The 21,422-nt window shown below is 31.9% G+C and overlaps 2 protein-coding genes and 1 pseudogene across 2 annotated transcripts; all 3 read right to left on the bottom strand.

Moving 5' to 3' along the window:
• Positions 1–7,520: 7,520 nt before the first annotated feature.
• LOC11438426 (aspartic proteinase PCS1-like) lies at positions 7,521–8,711 on the bottom strand (annotated as a pseudogene).
• Positions 8,712–14,833: 6,122 nt separating this feature from the next.
• LOC11433768 (probable E3 ubiquitin-protein ligase RHC2A) lies at positions 14,834–15,952 on the bottom strand. Its single transcript, XM_003616394.2, has one exon. It carries the CDS (start codon positions 15,950–15,952, stop codon positions 14,834–14,836), a length of 1,119 nt encoding a protein of 372 aa, XP_003616442.2.
• A 2,477-nt stretch (positions 15,953–18,429) lies between these two features.
• LOC11433951 (glycerol-3-phosphate acyltransferase 5) lies at positions 18,430–21,165 on the bottom strand. The gene is made up of 2 exons (XM_003616395.4): positions 20,485–21,165; positions 18,430–19,485 (listed from the first exon to the last, which is right to left on the bottom strand). The coding sequence occupies exons 1-2, from the start codon at positions 21,046–21,048 to the stop codon at positions 18,568–18,570; spliced, it is 1,482 nt and encodes a 493-aa protein (XP_003616443.2). The 5' UTR covers positions 21,049–21,165; the 3' UTR covers positions 18,430–18,567.
• Positions 21,166–21,422: the final 257 nt, after the last annotated feature.

Genomic DNA, 21,422 nt, shown 5'->3' on the forward strand with positions numbered 1-21,422 from the left:
GAAAATACTCGTGTTGGTTTATGGCGTCAGTCGGCAATCCTGAAAGCAGTCTGGAATGTTACAAGGATGGTGTGGATGATGATGATGATTGAAGGTGGTGTGTCCTTTATGATAAAATTTTGGGTCTGTGATGTTTGGGGAAGTTTCTTACACTTCCCAATACAATTTCTACGTATTTGATACTTATGGCGTGTAGTATTTGGTACAATTTTGATTTCAATGCAGCTAGACAATATTTTATGTGTGATGTTGTTTTATTTTTCATTGTTAACTACATTTAAATTGTTTGTTAAAATTATTTTAATTTCCATTAATTGTTAAAACAATTTTTATAAAAAGAAATAAAAAACAATTTAAAAACGTTTAATTAATTAATTAATTTTCGAAAAATAAAATTTAAATTCTTTTTTACAATTATTTTAATTATTAAATTTTAATATTTTGATTTTTTTTAACAAATAAAAAACGTTTTAAAAAGAAAAATCGTACACAATTTGCCAGGGGTTAACCCCTCGCACAGTCCCTGGCATATGATCCTGACACAATCTGCAAAAGTCTGGTCAAATCTGCAAAAGTCCGTGTTGACCAGAATGCGTCAGAAAAGCCTGCAATCATGCAAATACACTTTGCTAGGGGTTGAGCCAGGGCCTATGCCAGGAGCTAAAGCCCTGGCAGAGTCATTTGCGATGAGCAGATTTGCTGGTGATTCTGCTCCTGGCAAACGTCCATTTGTCAAAGCTTTTGGCATTTTGCCAGGGGCTTGCAACATTTCTTGTAGTGAAATCACATTCGTTATGGAGGCTAAAAGCTAGTAAGGCCACATTTGTGTACAACTATCAAAGATGATGGTCGGACTCCTTGTTATGTTTGGATATCGACTGACCTATGTTCTTGTAACTACATTGTATGACTGTTTGTTTAGGGGCGACCATTAAGTACATCTTGTACTAAGGTGGTCACCGCCTTTGTTAATATATTTCATTTTTATGTCTTAAAAAAAAAAAACAAGCCTACACTTCGATACTATAGGCCAAAATGACTTAATTATATATTAATTATATGGAGCCCAGAAATACCAAAAATCATTGTCTTAATATGAGAAATAAAATAGTAGTCTGTTTAATTATTAATTATCTATTGTCGATTAGCTCTAATGTCATTGAAGAATGGTTTAAAACTTCAACTCCAAGTTGGGTGAATAATATATAGAACACGAAATTTTCAACTTGATTTAGACTCTGCTTTTGATTGACAAAGGATACAATCATACAATATGTCTATGCTGCATATAGTAGTTGGTGATGTCCAACATTTTGTGACAAGATGATAGAAAAGGAATATGGTATTTTCCTTCCTCTTTCATACAAAACTAGTTACAAACCCGTGCTTCGCACGGGTTTAATAACGTATTCGATAAAAAAAATTCTTCGAAAGAAGAGATGTTAAAACGACGGAATATTGTGATTCATCATAAAATATGTATGAGCTGATTAAGAGAGCATATAATCAGTTTATGAGAATACAAATTGACATAATATTTAGGATGAAAACAATTGGAACCAATAAAGAAACCAATGATGTGTGAATTTACATATTATCCAAAATTATAAAAAAAGAGTGTCCTTGTTATAGAGTTACCAAAAAGGGATTGATACCCATATTTACATCAAATGAAATCAAGCAAAGAAGTAGCATCGGTGAGTGAATATAATCTAGTCTAGAATTAGAGTTAAGGTGATCTGTTGAAAGTACGGATCATGAACACCAAATCTTTATTTGTGAACGATTTGAACGTGCATATTTTTAGGTGGTTTCTCTAGATCAAAAATTAACTTATCACCTACCTCTAACATCTGTTCTCGGCAAATTTGAACCATTGGCCGCCTAAGTATTTTTTATAACTGGCTCTCTTTGCCGTTATCAAGCGACACTTATACCTTTTTTGAGCTTGTTTGTCGATGTGATTGTTTTCCGTCTTCCTTTTAGAAATGTCATTGATATCTCATTTGAAAAGTGCTAGGTACAAAACAAATTGCAGTGTTAATTAGAAGTTATATATATGTACATTTCTAAAACATTTACCAAAGCCATTATAAAGATTTGATGTAGGAAAAGAGCATGTTTTATTTTGTTCAAGAGATTAGGAAAACAACATTATAATTAACATGACACTAATTGGAACCAATGAAGGAACCAACAATATGCAGATTAACGTTACATAATAGTTAGGTTTATAAAAGAGATTGCAAGTTTCATAGACTAACTAAAAATGATGAGGTGACACTAACCACACCTAGAGCTGTCAAAAATAGGTCGGGCTCATGGACCGGTCTATTGGCCCATGTTTTTGGGCCGGACCGGACCTAAAAAACTAACCAAAAAATGCACTCGGGGTTTTTCGGCCCAAGCTCATTTGGGCCATACAAAATTTGGGCCGGGCTTTGGGCCGGCCCGTTAGCCCATATTTCATTTTATTTTTTTAAAACAATATCAACTAATTTAAAATTTATTAACAAAAAAATATTTAAATAAATAAATTTAATAAATATGGATGAATTTAGCTTACAGTTTTAAAATTTTAAAGTTTATAAATTATAAATTTGATTTAATTGAAAGAATAATCTAAAGTTTAATTATTATTCAATGTTAATATAAAAATTATTTATATGTTTTTGTCCATCCAATCATATTTTAGCAAAAAAATAATGGTGAGTAACTAATACATAAGAAAATACATAAAAAAAAAAGTGAATAAAATTTAAAAATAAAACATAAACGGGCCAGGCCGGGCTGGCCCATGGCCCACCCGGGCCGGGCCGGGCCGAGCTCTAGAACTCACGGCCCAATCATAAACGGGTCAGGCGGGGCTGACCCATTTCTATAGTCGGGCCTCTCGGGCCCGGGCTGGGCTGGGTCGGCCCATTTGACATCTCTAACCACACCCCATCAATAGAAAATTACTAAAATACCCCTCCTAGGAGCAACTCTCATAATACAATCCAAACTGGTTAGGATTGAATTTAGTTGTTTTCCAAATAGTGATGCAATATGTTTCCTAACACAAAATATGCACATGAAATAAAAAAATATTGCAATATGTATTTTTAATTTGTGCGTAAAAAAACTCAAAGCATGTTTGTGCATAAAAAAAGCAGATATTGACTAAGTTTATAAATTCAGCAATTGGCCTAACCTGAGACAGTTTGGAAAAATCGTTGTACGAAGTACGTTGAGAAGAAGTCGAACTCTGACTTAAGTTCTAACTGAAGCTTTGACTCTGAGCTTGAGAAGTGTTAAGGTCACGACAACAATTCAAGAAACATGGTCAAAAAACAATCAAATCGGATTGTGAAATAATAAGTTACTCTAACACTGTATTGTGAAATCATAATGCAAACTTACTAAGTCTTAAACTTCTTAACAACCGGATGATGTAGGTTGATGAGCAGCCTCGAACCTGACCAATTGTTACATATATTTGGGTTGACATTGACTACAAAATGGAAGCAAAGAACTCAAGGTAAATAGATGGTAAATGATAAAGCTACGTAGTATTTTTCCCATAGTGTTACATCAACTATATTGCCACTACATAAGGAAAGACATTTTTCGGGTCATTATCAAACTTATACAAAATTCTATCATCTGATGCTGACAAAATAGAAAATAATACATTTTCTATTTTGCAATGTTTAGTTTTTTTGAATAAGAAAAAGATATGCATAATTTTTTACGATATAAAGGTGCAATATATATATATATATATATATATATATATATATATATATATAAGATAAGCATAATTTTTTTAGAAATCTATACCTTTTTTGAAGAAAAGACATCTACAATTGTACTTTTAATTAAAATCAAAATTTTATAAAAATTATACGCATTAACGTAACAAAAAAACAGACACACGTAAAGTATTACTCTAAAAGCTAATATGTGTGTCTGTATATTTGCAAGGTTGAAGAAAGAAAATAAAAATATTTTGTATCATTAAATGATAGCGTGAATAAAAATATTTGTGAGGTTGTTAGAATTAAACGATATTTAAATTAAATATATAAATGATAAAAAGATAATAAAATTTCTTTGAAAAAAAGGTAATAAAATTAAATGAAACCTCCTTTAAAAAATTAAATGGAACGGCTAAAAAAATTAAATGGAAGAAAAAAACATATTGAAATATAATATTAGAAAATAAAAGAAAAGGTTCCCAACGTGAATTGAAGAGAGATGCCTGTGAAATAAATTGTCGGGAAGTAGTTTTTTGAAGTAGCATTCAACAACGTTTGGCCAAAGTCATTCCATTCAATTTTATGCATTAAAAAAAGTACATTTTTTAGTAAGTACTTAATTGATATTGTACTTGGCCTAACTTCTCCTTAAAAATGTAGAGAAGTTGAAGAAAAAAAAACCGGGTCAAACGGTATCATAATCTCCCACAACGGTAGTGTAAAAGCAACTGAATTTGCGAGAAAAAAATTAAAAAATAGTTAAAAAAAATCAAAATTGAAAAATAGTTAAAAGTTATTAAAAATTATAAAATTATAAAATTTATTAAAAATATAAAATAATTAAAAAAAAATGGTGAAGGGCAAAATGGAAAATGCACCCTAAAAATGATGAGTTAATATAAAAATTATAAAATTTATTAAAAATATAAAAATTATAAAATAATTAAAAAAAATGGTGAAGGGCAAAATGGGAAATGCACCCTAAAAATGATGAGGTGGCATTAACCACACCCCATCAATTGGAAATTACTAAAATGCCCCTCCTAGGGGCAAAATGGTAAAATCCTAGAAACTTAATTTTATAATATAGTAAGTAGATTATGCATACAAGATTAAAAGTTGGTTCACAAAATAATGACATAAGTCGGTGACAACTCATTATTAAACGCATGCGTAATAGATGTTTACATTGACGGTATATATAAATTAACCATTTAATTTTAATATTGCCCAAAAAAAAGTTGATATTTGTATTTTTGTTGTGTTTGTGTTTGCTTTCTTTATCCCTCAACACACAAAAATTGTGCATTGTCATGAGAATTATACCTTTTTTTTTTTTTTTTTATCAAGTATCCTAGTGGAATAATTCACCTTTTGAAGGTAAATAAATGAAGTATCCGATATTCGAACTCCGATGTCTATATATTACAATGCATTATTCCTATCAACTAAACTATGCTCACGAGAACGATATTTAGTTTATTTAGAAATCATTTTTCTCATGTAAAATTTATTTCATAAAGGTTAAATTCCAGCAACAACAAAAATCGTACATAGCACACAAAATCACATATCACAATATCCATATTAATGTTTATTGGCAGTTTCTACATTTACGATTTTAGTTTGCAATTTTTCTTGACTAATTGGACATAGCAGAAACGACATTTTAACAACTTCATTGTATTTCCTTAAAAAAAAAAAAAAAAAAAAACAACTTCATTGTATTATCTTTTTGTTGCAATTTGGTACTATAGTCTATAAGTTGAACATGTGCTCAAGTGTTGACTATAAGCTTGTAAATAGAAAAATACTTAATTGGTTTTTTAAGGGGATTTTTGGAGGGTGTGTGTCATGTTGTTTGAGCCTTTTCCTTTTGATTCGTTTGTTGTTTAAACTTCGTATGCCATATCTTTCGTCTTATATATCGTGTGCTGGTTTTCGGTAGGCCGGTTCATTTGGCTTCGAGATCGGGAGTCGAGGTCTAGCTGCAATCTTTGTTTGACTTGATTTGGGTTTTCTCTGGTGTACCGGGGGCAAGGAGTGCCCTGCTAATTTGGTACTAAAGTCTGGTGGGCCGATCACTTTTGATTCGAGATCGGGAGTCAGTTCTTTGACACAAGTTGGTTTTTGGGCTTTGTTTTGTGCTCTTTCGGTGGACCGGAGGTCGCGAGGTTTGTGATAGTTGTTTGATCCTTCGGTTAGATGCTCTTCGTAATGTGGCTCAGCTTGGGTGTTGGGGTTTGAGAGTTTTATTTTGAGGGTGTTCTTTGTGGGTGAGTAGTGACGATGGACGGTGGTGGATACCGTGTTTACATGCTTGTTTTTTTTTTTTAGTTTGTTTTAGGTGGTGATGTGTTTTTGTGGGTTTATCTTCAGGGGTGTTTTTAGATGGTTATGGTGTACCGTCTATATGCGGCACCATTTGTATCTCGTCTCGTCCATGCCTTGCGTCTTGCGGAGATGGCGTTTAATAATATTTGTCGATTAAAAAAAGGGGAATTTTGGCACTAAATTAGTGTCCTAAAAAAAGTCCTTTTGAAAAACATAAGATCAGAAAAAAGTGATATCTAATTAAAGTGGTCCTATTTTTCCGCATTAAAAAATCATGTATTTTTGCATTCTTTATTTGTTTTTTTTTTTTTGAGAGGTTGCATTCTTTATTTGTTCATGAGTCAAAAAGATGATTCTTCTTCATTTATTATTTTCTTCAAAATTTCATTACGATACTAATTTAAATTTCACCTTTCATTTCTTTTTTTTCCTATTAGTTTTTTTATACATATATATATTTTCTATCTGAGAAAATTTCTGTTTGAAGCTTAAGTCATAAAAGAAAGGGGGTAGGATGAGTCAAGGACCCTCCATTATATAACGTGTTTATATCCATGAAAAGTATCCATTCATATATGGTTTGTATATTAATTTTTTATTTATTTATATAAATACTAAAAAATAGACTGAAGTCGGTCTCTCAATTATGATGAGTCAAATATTTTTTTTTTGTTAAGTAATTTAGTGACCAGAATTACTTAAAAATATATAAGTGGAGTGTACAAAATTTAAATTTCAACTTCTGCATATATTATGCAATGTCCCTAAGTTAAGCTCAGGCGAAAATGATAAGTTTAGTTTAATAGAGAGATTTGAGAGAACAAATAATTTTCAAGCAAAAATAGTTGCAAAAAGAAGAAGCAAATTTAGAGTATAATCCATAGTCAAAAGTGAAACATAAGAGCTCATGTGTCCCATTCCACATTGTGACTTCCACAAACACACAAACAAGGACACATACATATAAATGGCAATTAAACTAGGATTCGTTGGATTTTCAATCATAACGAGTTTAGGTAAAAAAATCCGCAATGAGAATAAGTCCTCACACGGCACATTACCCAAATAAAACTAAGAGAAGTGATATTTGAACAACCATTTTTAAATAATTTTTGTGACAATTTTCTCTCTCATACTCACATTCTACTTTTATTCTCTTTCTTTCTTTTTCTCTCTCTATTGTTATTGTCCAATGAAAAGAGAGGAATAAAGGTTGTCTCTAAATTTGTTTTATTATGGTTGTCCAAATATCACTCCTCTAAAACTAAACATGTATGGAGCATATATAATAAACTAAAGCAATTAACAAGACAAGATCTTTTAATAACTTTTATTCATTCATATTTTTGGATAAATTGTATGTGTGCTATAAAATTTCTAGCTACTTTGAGGATGGATATTATAATACAATACTCAAACTCTACTCATTTTCATCCCTACTAAAAACTAAGAAATCAAACCTAGTTGTTGACGAGCAACATCACAGTTTGTGTCAGAGAATCCAATTCTAGAATTAGCCAAATCATACTCCATCCAAACATTCCGTTGATGATGATGTCCAATAATAAATGCCTCAATCCCCAACAAATCAGAGTTCCCAAAAGTGAAACAATAAATCCAACTATTACTCTTTGCTACATTACTCACTTTATATAACAATCTCTCTCCGGTCACCCTCAACTCCGCCCCATCAAACATCAATGTCACAACCGGTAAAACTGGAAGAGTCGACCCGATTGGAACCCTAAAACACAAATCCATAACACCTTGGAAAACAAACTTCGGGTCACCTAAAGGTGTTAGTATATTTTTGGTTTGGATTGCGAATTCGTTCTTTAAAGCAGTGTAAACCGGTTGGCGTAGAAATGTGAATTGGGTAGCCGAATCCACCATGGTTTGACCCGCTCCAGTGTGATCGGGTAAAAAGGCGGATTTTTGGAAGAGGCAACAATTTCTCTGAAACCCTAATCCCCTCGAGTTGAACCGTGTAAGCGAACCGATTGAAATAAGGTAATGGCGTTGTCTTTTTAACAAGAGGGGTGTAATGAAGAGGACCTAATCGTGGGGGATTGGCGATGTTCTCAAGGACTAACACACCGGTGGAGTCCTTGTTGGAGATGCAATAAGAGAATTTTGGAAGCCGCATTTGGTTGGAGAATGAGAGCGACCCAAGATCCATGCCCATTAACCCGGTTGTCTTGGAGTCTTCATCACCAGAGCTAGTACCAGTATCCATACATCCGAATACCATTCCACGTTGAGCGGGGCCTCCAACGAAGAAAGTCTCGGTGGCAAGGTTGCCCCCATAGATGAGGAATCGGCATAGGAGACGATAATGTGGCAAAGTTTGTTTGCATCACATGAAACAGGATTGATTAGATCTCGAGTTTGAGTCGTGCAGATAGGGGAGGTGCATGGAGTGGGGGTGTATGAAGAAGAAACAAGTGGGTTGAAAATGAAGTTTAGGTTAGGGAGTTTTTTGCAATGAAGCCATGAGAGTTCACTCCCTGTGTCGAGGACCATGGTAACTCTCTGTGGAGGAGATCCAACAGTCAATGAAACCGTTAACGTTACATTGTGTTGGAAAGGGAGCTTACGTGGTGAAAGTGATGTTTGGGGAAGTGTTTTTACTTTGAGAAATGATATTTGTACAACCACTTTGTGACAACTTTTTGACAACTTTCTCTCTCATACTCACATTATTCTCTTATTCTCTCTCTTCCTTTTTCTCTCTCCATTGTTTTTGACCAATGAAAAGAGAGAAAAACGAAGTTGTCACAAAAATTATATCAAATGGTTGTTCAAATATCACGTGTTTCAATTTTAAAGGCAAAGTGATGAAGTTTTGTGTTTTTGGTGAGGAGACACATGAAGCAGCACGTGTTTCAATTTGAAAGAAAATAAAGAAGAGGAGAAGGAGAGGAATAGTAAGACAAGAATAAGCCATGATTGAGAAATAGAGGAAAAGTTTACTTGATATCCTTGAGAAATATTCCCTCCGTCCCAAATTGTATGACGTTTTGGGCATATCACACATATTAAGAAATGTAATTAATATTGTGTGGGAAAGATATATTATGAGTTGTTTTACAAAACGATCCTTAATAAATGTTATGGAAAAGATAAATGAAAAAATTGAAATGAGAAAGAGTAATAAATAGTTAGAGATATAATAGGAAAAGTAACATTAATGTTTCATTGGTATTGTAAAGTGACATACAATTTGGGACAGAGGGAGTATTGCTTGAGAAACTATTCCATTTATAAGCAGATGAGAAAATAGTAATTCCATATCAAAATTATTAAATGCACATAAAGGCTAAACGATTACGATATACTCCGTTCGTTTCAAAATAAATGTAGTTTAAGGTTTTTACACACATATTAAGAAATACATTGATTAAAAAAAAGATGTTATTTTAACAAATTATCCTAATCAACTACTCCCTCCGTCACAAATTGTACGACGTTTTGGGCATTTCACACATATTAAGAAATATAATTAATATTGTGTGGGAAAGAGATATTATGAGTTATTTTACAAAATTATCCTTAATAAATGATATGAGAAACATAAATGAAAGAATTGAAAAAAGAAAGAGTAATAAATAGTTAAGGATATAATAGGAAAAGTAATATTAATGTTTCATTGGTATTTTAAAGTGACATACAATTTGGGACAAATATTTTTTCTAAAGTGACATACAATTTGGGACGGAGGGAGTATTGGTTTGTTTCTCATTAAATAAAAAATGATATTTTGAAAGTAGTGTATATAGTATTAACTATTAACTGAAGGATACAATTGAAAAGAAAAATTGTTATTGCATTGAAAATTAAAATTAAAAATGACATTCGTTTTTAAACAAACAGAGAGAGTAATATATTACAATGTATCCCCTTCAAAAAAAATATTATATTGTATCATATATATTTTTCGCGCGTACAATACCTTCTTATTATTTTTTTAAAGGAGACAATACCTCCTATATATTTGTCAAAAATATATCTCTTACATCATCCATAATAGAGACATCTATTTTTGGATACATAAATAAGTCTCACATATACATATCAGCATTTATTAATAATTTTTTAAAAGTGGTACATAATAAAAACTTAATCTCTCCAACCCAGCAACTCACACAGATATCTTAAACAAGGTCTATTAATCATCTATCAATAATTTTATATCATTACATTTTAATATTTTAATATTAAAAATGTGAGTTGTACTTAAGATTAAAGGTCTTCGTTGAAACCTTGTGCGTCATAGGTACCAAATCTTAAAATTTGAGACACCCCATTGAGATGGTTTTAGAGCATCCACAATAGAGAAATTCATTTTTGAGCATTTAAATGGATCACACGTGCACACATCACTCATTTATAATAGGTAGTACCTAATATATATTATATGACTCACAAATCATTGGGATGGTCTTAGAGCATCCACAATAGAGAAATTTATTTTTAAGTATTTAAATGGGTTATACATGTATGCATCCCTTATTTATAATAGGTAGCCCCTAATAAACACTTAATCCTTTCAACCCAACACCTCACACAAATTTCTTAAACATAACTCATTAATCATCTATTAATAATTATGTATTATTATATTTTGTTTTTTTTAATATTAAAAATATGTGGGACCCGCAAATAAACGAGATACTTATTTGTGATCTCCAAGCTCATTAGGTACTTTTTTTTTTACAATGGTGATACCTAATAGTTACCAAATATATGGAGTAAGACCTTACCATCATAGATGGTGTTATATATTTGTAAAAAAAATACCTCTTATATTGTTAAATATTTGCTAAAAAAAAAAATTCCCGTAGAAAAATTAAGATATATAAGAACTAAGGGTTCATTTGTTACAGATTAAAATAAAAGTGATTTTGACATAAAATAATTTAGAGATTATTTTTAGAGATTTTATGAAAAAATCAGAATCTATTTTGCGTTTGTTTAGTGTAATAAAAATCTTTTTTTTTTTTAAATAATTTAGATTGTTTGGATACAACTATATAAAAGGGATATTTTGTTACAAAATCAATTCAATCTTTTAAGCCTTATTTTCTCTCTCCTCTAAAAAAAAAAACTATTTTTTGAGAAGCTGCTCTTAGAGTATAATTATCAGTGCAAAAGCACCGTGGTATAACTGAGCCAAATGAAAATGTGTGAGAAAGCAATTGATATTTGGCATGCAAGCAAGTAGCAAAGCTTAACAAAGTGGTAATGCAGTACCACCCATTTTTAACTGACAAAAGATTACTTTTGATTATTTTTATCAATTGATAGGTGAGATTATAATTTAAAGTATAGATATTTAGAAAATGTAGTTTTGTGGTTTAAATAATTGAGAAGTGTAAAGTAATATAATATATATTATGTGGATCCTATTTATACCATCCATTTGGATGGCATGGATGTGGTTGCTCTGAACATCTTCTCATTTGAAGCTGTTTTTAATTTTTTTTTAGATTCTGATATTTTTTTTTTTTTGAAGAGAAGATTATGATTTTTTTTAAAAGTCGCAACAAACATAATAAAAGTGATTATTTTATTAAAAAAAGTGATATTTTTTCCTAAAAAAACTATAACAAACGGACTCTAAATCATATCAATGAAAAAATTTCATTAAGAAAAAAATAAAATAAAAGTAAAGGTCTCTAGCTCGTGGGTTGGATGGAAGAACATGTTATCTTGAATATCCAAATAATCATTAAGTGTCTAACTCTTTAGATTTTTATTATTATTTTATTATTTTAAGGTAAAGTTTTGGAGGTGCGAAATATATAAAGAAATGGAAAAATTTCACGTTTTTTAAAAGAACAATTTTTTAAAAAATAATATTTTAATAATTATTTTTAATATATTTTTAATTTTAATAATATTATAACAACATAGATAATAATACAACGGCTAATCATCATAAACTCAACCAAATTGAGAGTCAAATCATACTCAACGATTACACCATCACACATTGATGTGATCATTTGATCCATATCATGAGACTTTATTATTCATGTCATATCAACAATTACATGTCACACATCTTCACAATTCTTTTATTTTACGATTCAAATATATGGTCTGATATATTCTTCTTCAAAAAAAAAAAAAATTTGATCTAGTATAGTTTCTCACGAACTTTGTAATCCAGACACACTCACTTTGCAGAAATTCATATTTAACTATAAAGAAACCTCAAATTTTTATTACCAAAATAAGAATCAGACAATATTAAAATAAAAAACAATCTTCAAAGTTAACAAGCAAAGTAAATGTTACGATAAGTAATGGTAGTAGCACTCTCTTTTGAACACTCTCTTTAATACTCACTCTTTTATCGGTCTAAATCATTGTGAGTCTATAATTTGAAAATTGAACTCACACAAAATAGTGGGACATACATTGATTTCACCCAATAAAAGAATGAGTGTTAAAGAAAGTATTAAAAAGTGAGCGTTGCGAGTCTTCCTCATGTTACGATAACGAATCTAGTTATGAGTTTTCTAGGAATTATATACAACAAAACTACCAAAAACTAATAAAAAAACTTGAAATCTATGATCGTAAATTGAGTAAATAGTCAATTGCTCCCCTGAAATTGTAATTTTCGTCAAAAAACCCCTTGAATTTTGCAAAACGTCAAAAACCCCCCTTGAAATTGTCAAGCGTCTGTCAATTACCCTCCTCTGTTAATTTCCTCTATCCAACATGCTGATGTGGCCGTTAACTGCCATGTGGCACTGCCACATGGTCAGAAAAGTCATGCCATGTCATAGGGTGTAATTGACTATATATTTTTTTCTTTTTGAAAAAAATCTGATTTTTTTTTTCTTTTCATAATTAACATTTGTACCACCCACCTACCTTGCAAATGCCCCCCTGAAATTTTTTATAGGCAAATATCCTCTCCAAATGTAAAACTTATATGCAAATTACACCTTGAATCATAAAACTTTGATGGTAAAGTAAAACTTATTCTTAATCTATAATTTCCTATATCTCTAATAACAATAAAAAAAGAAAAAAAAAATCACATCTTTAAAATAAAACAAAGCGGGAGAGGTTATTGGTGCATGATGGATGGTTGTGTGTAGGCTCAGGTACAATTGTTTTTTGGCCAAGAGCTTGGGAATATTTCTAACTATGCTCCTTCAGGGATTCCCACGGAACACACCACCAGTTCTCTATCTGTTAAGGCCTAAGGGTGTTGCTCGAAATGGTTCTCCCCCTGGAGAGATGATGACAAATTATGGCCATTACACTTTTGCTGTTGGAGAAAATTTAACTTCCCGCTGTAATTACACTTTACCATAATTACCAAATTTACCTTCATATATTATATATATATGTCTTGGTCAGATCATTGTTAATTGTTTTTTCTGTAGGATATGCAATTATTTGCTCTCAAAACACAACATTTTGATGCATATGCATCTTTGTTCCCATGTTAGTTTTAAGTTGGTAAATGCAGACTTAAGTTTATGTATTTAAATACATTAACTAGGATGTATGAATATCATCATTGATGACCATTTTTATTTTAAACTTTTGTTCTAGATTTGTTTTCAACATCATGTAATCAATGCATAATTTTTATGGTGTGATTGAAATTGTGATTTTTATAATTGTTTTATTTTAAAGATGTGAATTTTTTTCTTTTTTATTGTTATTAGAGATATAGTAAATTATAGATTAAGAATAAGTTTTACTTAACCATTAAAGTTTTATGATTCAAGGTGTAATTTGCATATAAGTTTTACATTTAGAGAGGATGTTTGCATATAAGTTATAAATTTGAGGGGATATTTGCTACATAAATTTTAAATTTGAGGGTGGTATTTGCACATAAATGTTTAATTTCAGGGGGTATTTGCATGTTCAGTGGGTGGCACAAATGTTAATTATGAAAAGAAAAAAAAAATCAGTTTTTTTTTCAAAAAAAAAAAATATATAGTCAATTACCCCCCTATGACGTGGCATGATTTTTCTGACCATGTGGCAGTGCCACATGGCAGTTAACGGCCACATCAACATGTTGGATGGAGGAAATTAACGGAGGGGGGTAATTGACAGACGCTTGATAATTTTAAGGGAATTTTTGACGTTTTGCAAAATTCAAAGAGTTTTTTAACGAAAGTTACAATTTCAAGGGGTAATTAATTATTTACTCATCCTAAATTAGAAACAATGTTGACTTACATGTATTCTACGACTAGCAAATGCATAAATCTTGTATGATCGTAAAAGTGTTAATTTTAGGCAAGTTATCACTATCATTTTCCTTCAACAAAAAAAATCATTATCACTAGTTATGTGAACTTTGCATATGTCATGATTATGCTATCCAATTTTATATGTGTACCATTTTATTTTGAATTGATGAGATAAAAAAAATGAAAGAAAAATTGCAGTCAATAAAACTATACAATTTGTGAGATACAAAAAGAAATAAATGTTCATTTCATTAACTATCACGAATGTATTGTTATTCTTTCTCCTAAACCATACACAAAGATCTCAAAGGCTTTCATGAGATAGAAAGATTTGTTTAATTTCATATAACAACTAATTACACCATTATTAAAGATGACAATACAAATCTTATAGTCCTTGCCAATATTTTTCATATCACATTGCATCTTCCATTCATATTCTCATTATCTTCCATTGTCTGTCCCAAATTAAAAATCAATAAGCAATGAAGAAATTGTGTATCCTTCTTGGTTGGAATTATCTTACCATGGTCTATTTCCACCATTTGCATCCATAGACCAAGTCCTACGTGAACGTAGAGAAGGATTCTCATTGGTATGAGATGCACTATTATTTCTCATGGTCATAGGTTGAGGAAACTCTCTAGTAGTAAAAGGAGAATGTTGATTCCTAACTCCACCTCCTCTCAAACATCCAAACAAATTGCTCAACATTCTACGAAATGCACCCCCTCTACTTCTTCCTATCCCTCCTCTAGATGATGTCAATGACCATGAAATCCTTCTTGGTTCTCCAACATTGTTAAATGCACCATCCACTTCTGTGTAAACAATAGGATGCTCCATTCTATTCTCACCCCCACCTCCGTCACCAGAAAATCTTCCAACGGCAAACCCTCCACCCGGTAACCTCCAAATTGTCAACCCAACATTCTCGTCTTCATTCGAATTGGAAATTTCATTGTTAATTTGTGGTGATTCACAAGGCAATTCATGTCGACAAACGGGACAAGAATTTTGAATTGCAAGCCATGGAAGTATGCATTCATTATGGTATATGTGTTTGCATGGCATTTCCCTAGCTGAAATTCCAAGTTCAAAAGGCTCTTTACAAACGGCACAATGTGATTCTACATTCATATGACTCTCGTTGATTTCAATCGTCGGTAACAATTCCACCGCGGATTTTAATGCCGGTAAATGTTGTTGATTATGTCCCTCGTTTCCACTACGATTAGCTTCAACATGAGAAAGTTGTTCCATCACCCTTTCAAATCCAGACCCTAGAATAAGCTCTGACATCCTTGGAGGTAATGCTCTAAGACCAGAACCGGCACCATCTTCGTAGAAAAGCTCAAACTCGTTATTCTCTTCACGCTCACGGCTCGTCCCCTCAGAGGAACCACCACCACCACGAATCATGATAATCGGGTTAAACGGAGAAATGTCTCCACCGTTAACATTGTTTCTACGGTGGCGTCGAAAAGTATTTTGATTATAATTATTATTGCGATGGCCTATCATGTACATAGCCGCCGCCATAGGGAACCTCATTCGACGGCCACCAACAGTATTGGCGGAATGTGTTGATTGTTCGACATCTTCCAGAAAGCCGCTGTCACAATCGGGACATATTGGCATCCCTAGCCTCCATACCCTAACAAATTTGTTGCACCTATAACACCAATGTGAAGACATCTACCTATAGATTTGAATTGATGCTTTTTTAATCCTTATATAGAAATAAGAAAAATTCCATGCAACCCCACAATTGAAAGTTTGATTAGAGAAAAAGAAAAGAAACAAAAAATGAGATTCAAAATCTTAAGGCTTCAAATTTCAATATTGTTGCAATGTGAGATTAGAAAAACTATGAACTGTATAATTTCTGTGTTTGAGACAAGAGAGAGAAGGGTTTCATAGTACATCTTAGGGAAGAGAAAATGGCAGGTTCATGTTCATGGTATTGCGTGGAAGATGATAACAACATAACAAATATTCTTTCCATAACATGTCACAAAATTTGTTTTTTTACGACACATGGAAAGTTTATGGTCTAGTTAATAAAACGGCACATGTTTGTAAGAAAAACAACGTTAAAAAACCAAACATGGATGAACAAAATAGTTTCTATTTTGAAGCCTAATTAAGGAATCGTTGCAATCATCACAAGTGAAGTTGGCATGGAACTCTGTTCTTTCTATTTTTGGGTTTGTCTGATATTAGTATAACAACTTTTTTTTACACAAGGGCTAATTAACCTAGCCAGCTGGAATAGAGAGAAAACAAATAAGCAAGAAAACTAATTTGGTTGATTATTTTAAAAAATTCATTTATTTTATTAGTGCATACAATTTTATACAATTGAGAAAAGTTTTTATTTTATTGACCAAAATATTGCTACACCGGTAACTCCTCAATATTCCGTCAAAAAACAAAATCCTCGGTATGACGCACTCAATTGTGAAATTGATTTATATTTCAAACAAAATGAATTTTTGTTAGGCAAAATAAAAGATTTCAAACTATGAAATCTTACACTTAGCTAAATCTCATATAAAAAATATTTATTTTTTAAGGTTAATTGTTCAAATTGACCATGTAATATTAGCGCTGTCAGAAAAATCATCCTATAAAATAAAAAACTCATTATAACTCTGTAATTTAAGATTATTTATATTTTTGACCTGTAATATACGTAAAGTGCTAAAAAGTGACCTACAAGTTGATTAACGTCTTCTTTCAAGTTCCCGCGAATCTCTCATCGGCAGTTACGATTCCCACTAATCCGTCTTTTGAATATCATTTCTATGTAATTTTATAGTTGTCTTTGCAATCAATCTGGTCAAAATTCGATTTCTATGTCGATACTTTTGTTGTTTTTTTTCCTCTGAAATTTTGTTGCTTTAAAAATTCATAATTAATCAGTTCCTTTTTTTTTGTTTCAAGTAGTCTAGTGGCTTGAGCTCACACAATTTAATTGTGGAGAAGTTGAGTATCCGGGGTTCGAACCCGGCCCCTGCATATAAAATGCAATATCTTTACCAACTGAGCTAAACTCCCGAGAATTAATCAGTTCCTTGTTAGAAAAATCTATTTTTTTTTTGTGCAAAGTCGTATTTTATCGCCATTAACATGTCTACAAATAATCATGAAAAAATCCAACCTCTATATCACTTTTTTTGACTGTACTTATATTAGAGTATGATGAATATTTTAGTAGTAGTAAAAATTAAGTGAATATGATGAATGTCTTGTAAGACTCAACAAAATTTAAAGATTTACTAAAAATTAAAACTAATGTTTGCTTCCCATTCAACGTTTGTTTAACGTCATTTAACTCAACGTCTTGACCATTGTTAGGGTGGCTTCTATGAAGGAAAGAACACATATCGTTATTTCTTTTCCTCTTGTTTGGTAAGAACTCCACGAATTTGCCATAGAGAAGCCAATTTTGCTCGTTCCCCTCAGTAAGATGTTGTAATTTATGCTCTCCCTTCTTATAGAACAATGATATTCTTGTTGCAATCAGATACGGTGACATTCTCCTTCTCTTTATCCCTTGAGATTATCATCCCGGATCTTTCCTCTTTTATGGAAGCTTCTTTTGTAGAACCGACCTGCAACTTTCGTGAGCATCACAACTTCATTTCCTTTTAGTTTCCTTTGTGTTGAGGGAAGTTCTTTTCATAAATATTGATGAAAGGAAGGGTGATTTGAATATTTCATCTGAGTTTCAAGATTTCATCTTGTTATCGATCCTTCTTTTGATTAATGTGACCAAACCATTTCTTTTTATTATTTTTTTTAATTTGGGTTTATGTCCAAATATTTTTTTCTTAAGACTCTTCCTGAAATAAAACTTGCTCAATTTTATATACTTTATAAGTGAAGGCCCATCTAGTGATAAACCTAAGAGAAAAAACACATTCAAAAGACCCTTATGTTTGCACTTGAATACTAAGCATCATAGTAGATTGTAAATTATTTTTTTTACAAAGAATGTTATATTCTAACTGAATTGGTGAAATTAATTAGAGTTTCATAATGAATCAAACAAATTTTTTTGAGGGTATAATGAATCAAACAATTGTATATTATAAGAAACCCGGAAAAAATTAAAGAAACAGAAATAATCTATCTATATGGTAATATGAACTTCAAATACACAAAAAAGCAAGCACACTTGCACCCTTACATACATACAAACAAAATTAAACAATTAATAAATCTTATTCTATTTTGTATGATCATTACTATGGTAAACAAGGCTTAAATGTGCTCACCACCTTCTTTACTCGATCAACCAATGAAGTACAAGACACAATGCCATCATTCCCAGCCAAAACCCTATATTTATCTTTCCGAGTAAAGTTAGTGCACTCAAACCCTAGAGTTGCAGCCAATATCCTCTGAACATAATTGGCCACATCGTGTGGACTCTTCCCGGACGAACACGTCGCTTCAACCGGCAACTGGTTCAAGAATGTAACCTCATAAACTGGTCTTGGGTTCATGAAGAAGAAAACCGGGTCCAAACCTTTCCAACCCCTTGCAGTGGTTGCATGGAAGAACCCTACTCTATAGTTCATGGCGACCGGTACTATCCGGTCAGTTAGCTCGGCAAATAGAGCACTAAATCGTAAAAGGAAAGGCTCGCGACATGTTGTTCCTTCTGGACAGACAACTAAATCTCCTTTGGATAACTCATATTTTATTCTCTCAGCGTCCACATTTCGCATCCTGGTTAGTCTCACGGTAGGAATGGGGGAGAGGATTTCCGATAACCGAGAAATAGAGTATGTTACCGCGGGGGTTTTACGTTGAAGGACGGAAGAGAGGACAACAGGGTCCATTAGAGTGCGGTGAGTACACACGAAAAGGACACCGGGACCGCCTGCGGTGGGAGGGAAAGGTGGATTTCCCTTCACAATAACTTTGCCACCAAATAACCTTGACATGTGAGGAATGGCCCAAAAAGGTAAAATGGCTCCCAAGGTTAACCTGATTATGGCTAGTAAAATACCTATTGGGATCCAAAGGATGATTAGTAGGGAGGTGAACGGTGTTGGTCGTTTCACCAATCGGCCGTCGTGGAAGATCACCGGATGAGGTCGGAGAAGTTGGCTATCATTGTGCTTTTGGCTTGTCCTAAATGGTGGTTGCATTTGTTCCTGCACACATACAACATATGTCATTTAAATTTATCTTTGCTTACCCAATATTTATATTAAATTAATTAAAATTATTCTCCATTTTGCAAAAAATAAATAAAAAACTACAATTACGAGTGTTATCAACACATTTGTTATACTGCTAAAAAGGCTGAATAAGTCACTAAATTCAGTTAGAAAATATATAAAATTTGTTGCAATTTCGTTGCTAAGAATTAGAAACGGAAAATTAAAGATACACGATTTTAATATTTAAGGCTTAAATGCTTGGTTGAAACTAGATTTTAACCCTCTTTATTTTAAAATTTGGAATTTTAACCCTTCTATTTTCTATTTTTCAGGATTTTGACCCTCAACATCTTGAAAAATATATTCTAGCAAGGCCAAAATCATGAAAAGTATAAAACATAGGGGTTAAAACAAATTGAATTTTAAAATAGGGGGTTATAGTCCAATTTCATTCAAAATAGGGGGTCAAGTGTAACTTCTAAAAAATAAAACTTGCATATAAGCCAATATTTAATTAAAAAGCAATAAGAGAATACCATAAAAAGGGAACAAAGCCCCAAAAACACAATTTTCATATTACAAAAGTAAATAGACTCACAAAAAAAAGACAGCTTGAATTTCCAAATGAAATTTTAAACCAAAAATATATATATTATTAGTTGATTACTATTTTAAGAAAAAAAAAATTCTAATTACACCCAAGTTTTATCTAGTTACATCCAAAGACACGTTTTAAACATAATAAAAGGACCTCTTAAAAAAATAAAAAATAAAACATAATAATAGGACTAATATGTCTTTGTTTTCACCTTTCGTGTGGATGTGGGTGTTTTGAAAAATTAAATTTAGTTACAAGGATATATATTAGTTATTTGGTTATGTTTGAAATATGTCTTGGCTGTAACTCTAGAAAAATTCATATTTTAAACACCAAATCAAACTTTTGCATTCATAGCAATTTCTAACTTTGGTTAAATAATTTATAGTTACCTTGCAAAGTTTGGAGAAAGAATGATTGCTTGATGTAGTAGTACTAAACCTTAACATACCCAAATTTGGAACTTGGTTATTGAAAAGTTTAGCAACTCTTTCAGAAACGGAAGTAATTGATTCACTTTGAACAAATCCTGTAGCTAAACCAAACCTATTGAAAACCAATTCACTTCCAATTACTTCATCTGCACGTAAATGTTCCTCAACAAACCTCTTCACCATAACTCCTGGCATTTTTGTTACCACAACGCTTTTCGCGTAAGAGCTAAAAATCTTCCAAGCTTCCATGTCAAGATCATCCATGAAGAATTTTGGTAAAACAGCTCTTGAAACTGATTCAATCTCAGATTTATGAATTCCAGCTACGGCTACAAAGATCATTAGCTTGAGACTTATGTCCTCCATGCCGAACATGTCTAGGAACCGAATCACGGGCCATAGGATTAACAGAAGAACGAAGCGAATCAAACCTGAGGCCTCAAATGCTACTAACATGAAGTAGGAGAATACATCTGAGTTTTTTAGAAGTGTGCCTTCTAATTCAGAGACAACAGAATCCATTAGATGAACAATATTGTGTTTTTTTTTTTGTGTTTGTGAAAAATAAGAAATGATGTTTTGTTATGATTTTATGTGTTGTGAATTGTTTTTATAGTTTCACAATGTTTTATTATATAAGATAAGATTAAGGAAATGAGAGGGTTGATTTATTTGACTTGTCTTTTTTGCTTAGGACTATAAGGCAGTTTATCAGTTTTTCAACCACCCTTGTGTTTCTTTTTTCTGTCTCTCTCTAAATACGTTTTTTTGGTGGGTATAATAGAGAAGAAAATAGAGGTTTATAAGCAACGTTTATTGGCAAACACTGATTACTTAACACCAACGATAAAAAAAAAAAAAAAGTATGGTAGATAGGTACTTTTAGACACCTAAAA

This window comes from Medicago truncatula, chromosome 5 (assembly GCF_003473485.1).
Source record: "Medicago truncatula cultivar Jemalong A17 chromosome 5, MtrunA17r5.0-ANR, whole genome shotgun sequence".
Classification (NCBI taxonomy): domain Eukaryota; kingdom Viridiplantae; phylum Streptophyta; class Magnoliopsida; order Fabales; family Fabaceae; genus Medicago; species Medicago truncatula.

What these genes read in the sequence shown, in the direction of transcription:
- LOC11433768 (XM_003616394.2), bottom strand. Translation starts at nt 15,952, where the DNA reads ATGCCAATATGTCCCGATTGTGACAGCGGCTTTCTGGAAGATGTCGAA.
- LOC11433951 (XM_003616395.4), bottom strand. Translation starts at nt 21,048, where the DNA reads ATGGATTCTGTTGTCTCTGAATTAGAAGGCACACTTCTAAAAAACTCA. An exon ending in CTTTCTCCAAACTTTGCAAG is followed by an intron (nt 19,486 to 20,484) that starts GTAACTATAAAT and finishes GTATGTGTGCAG; the next exon opens with GAACAAATGCAACCACCATT.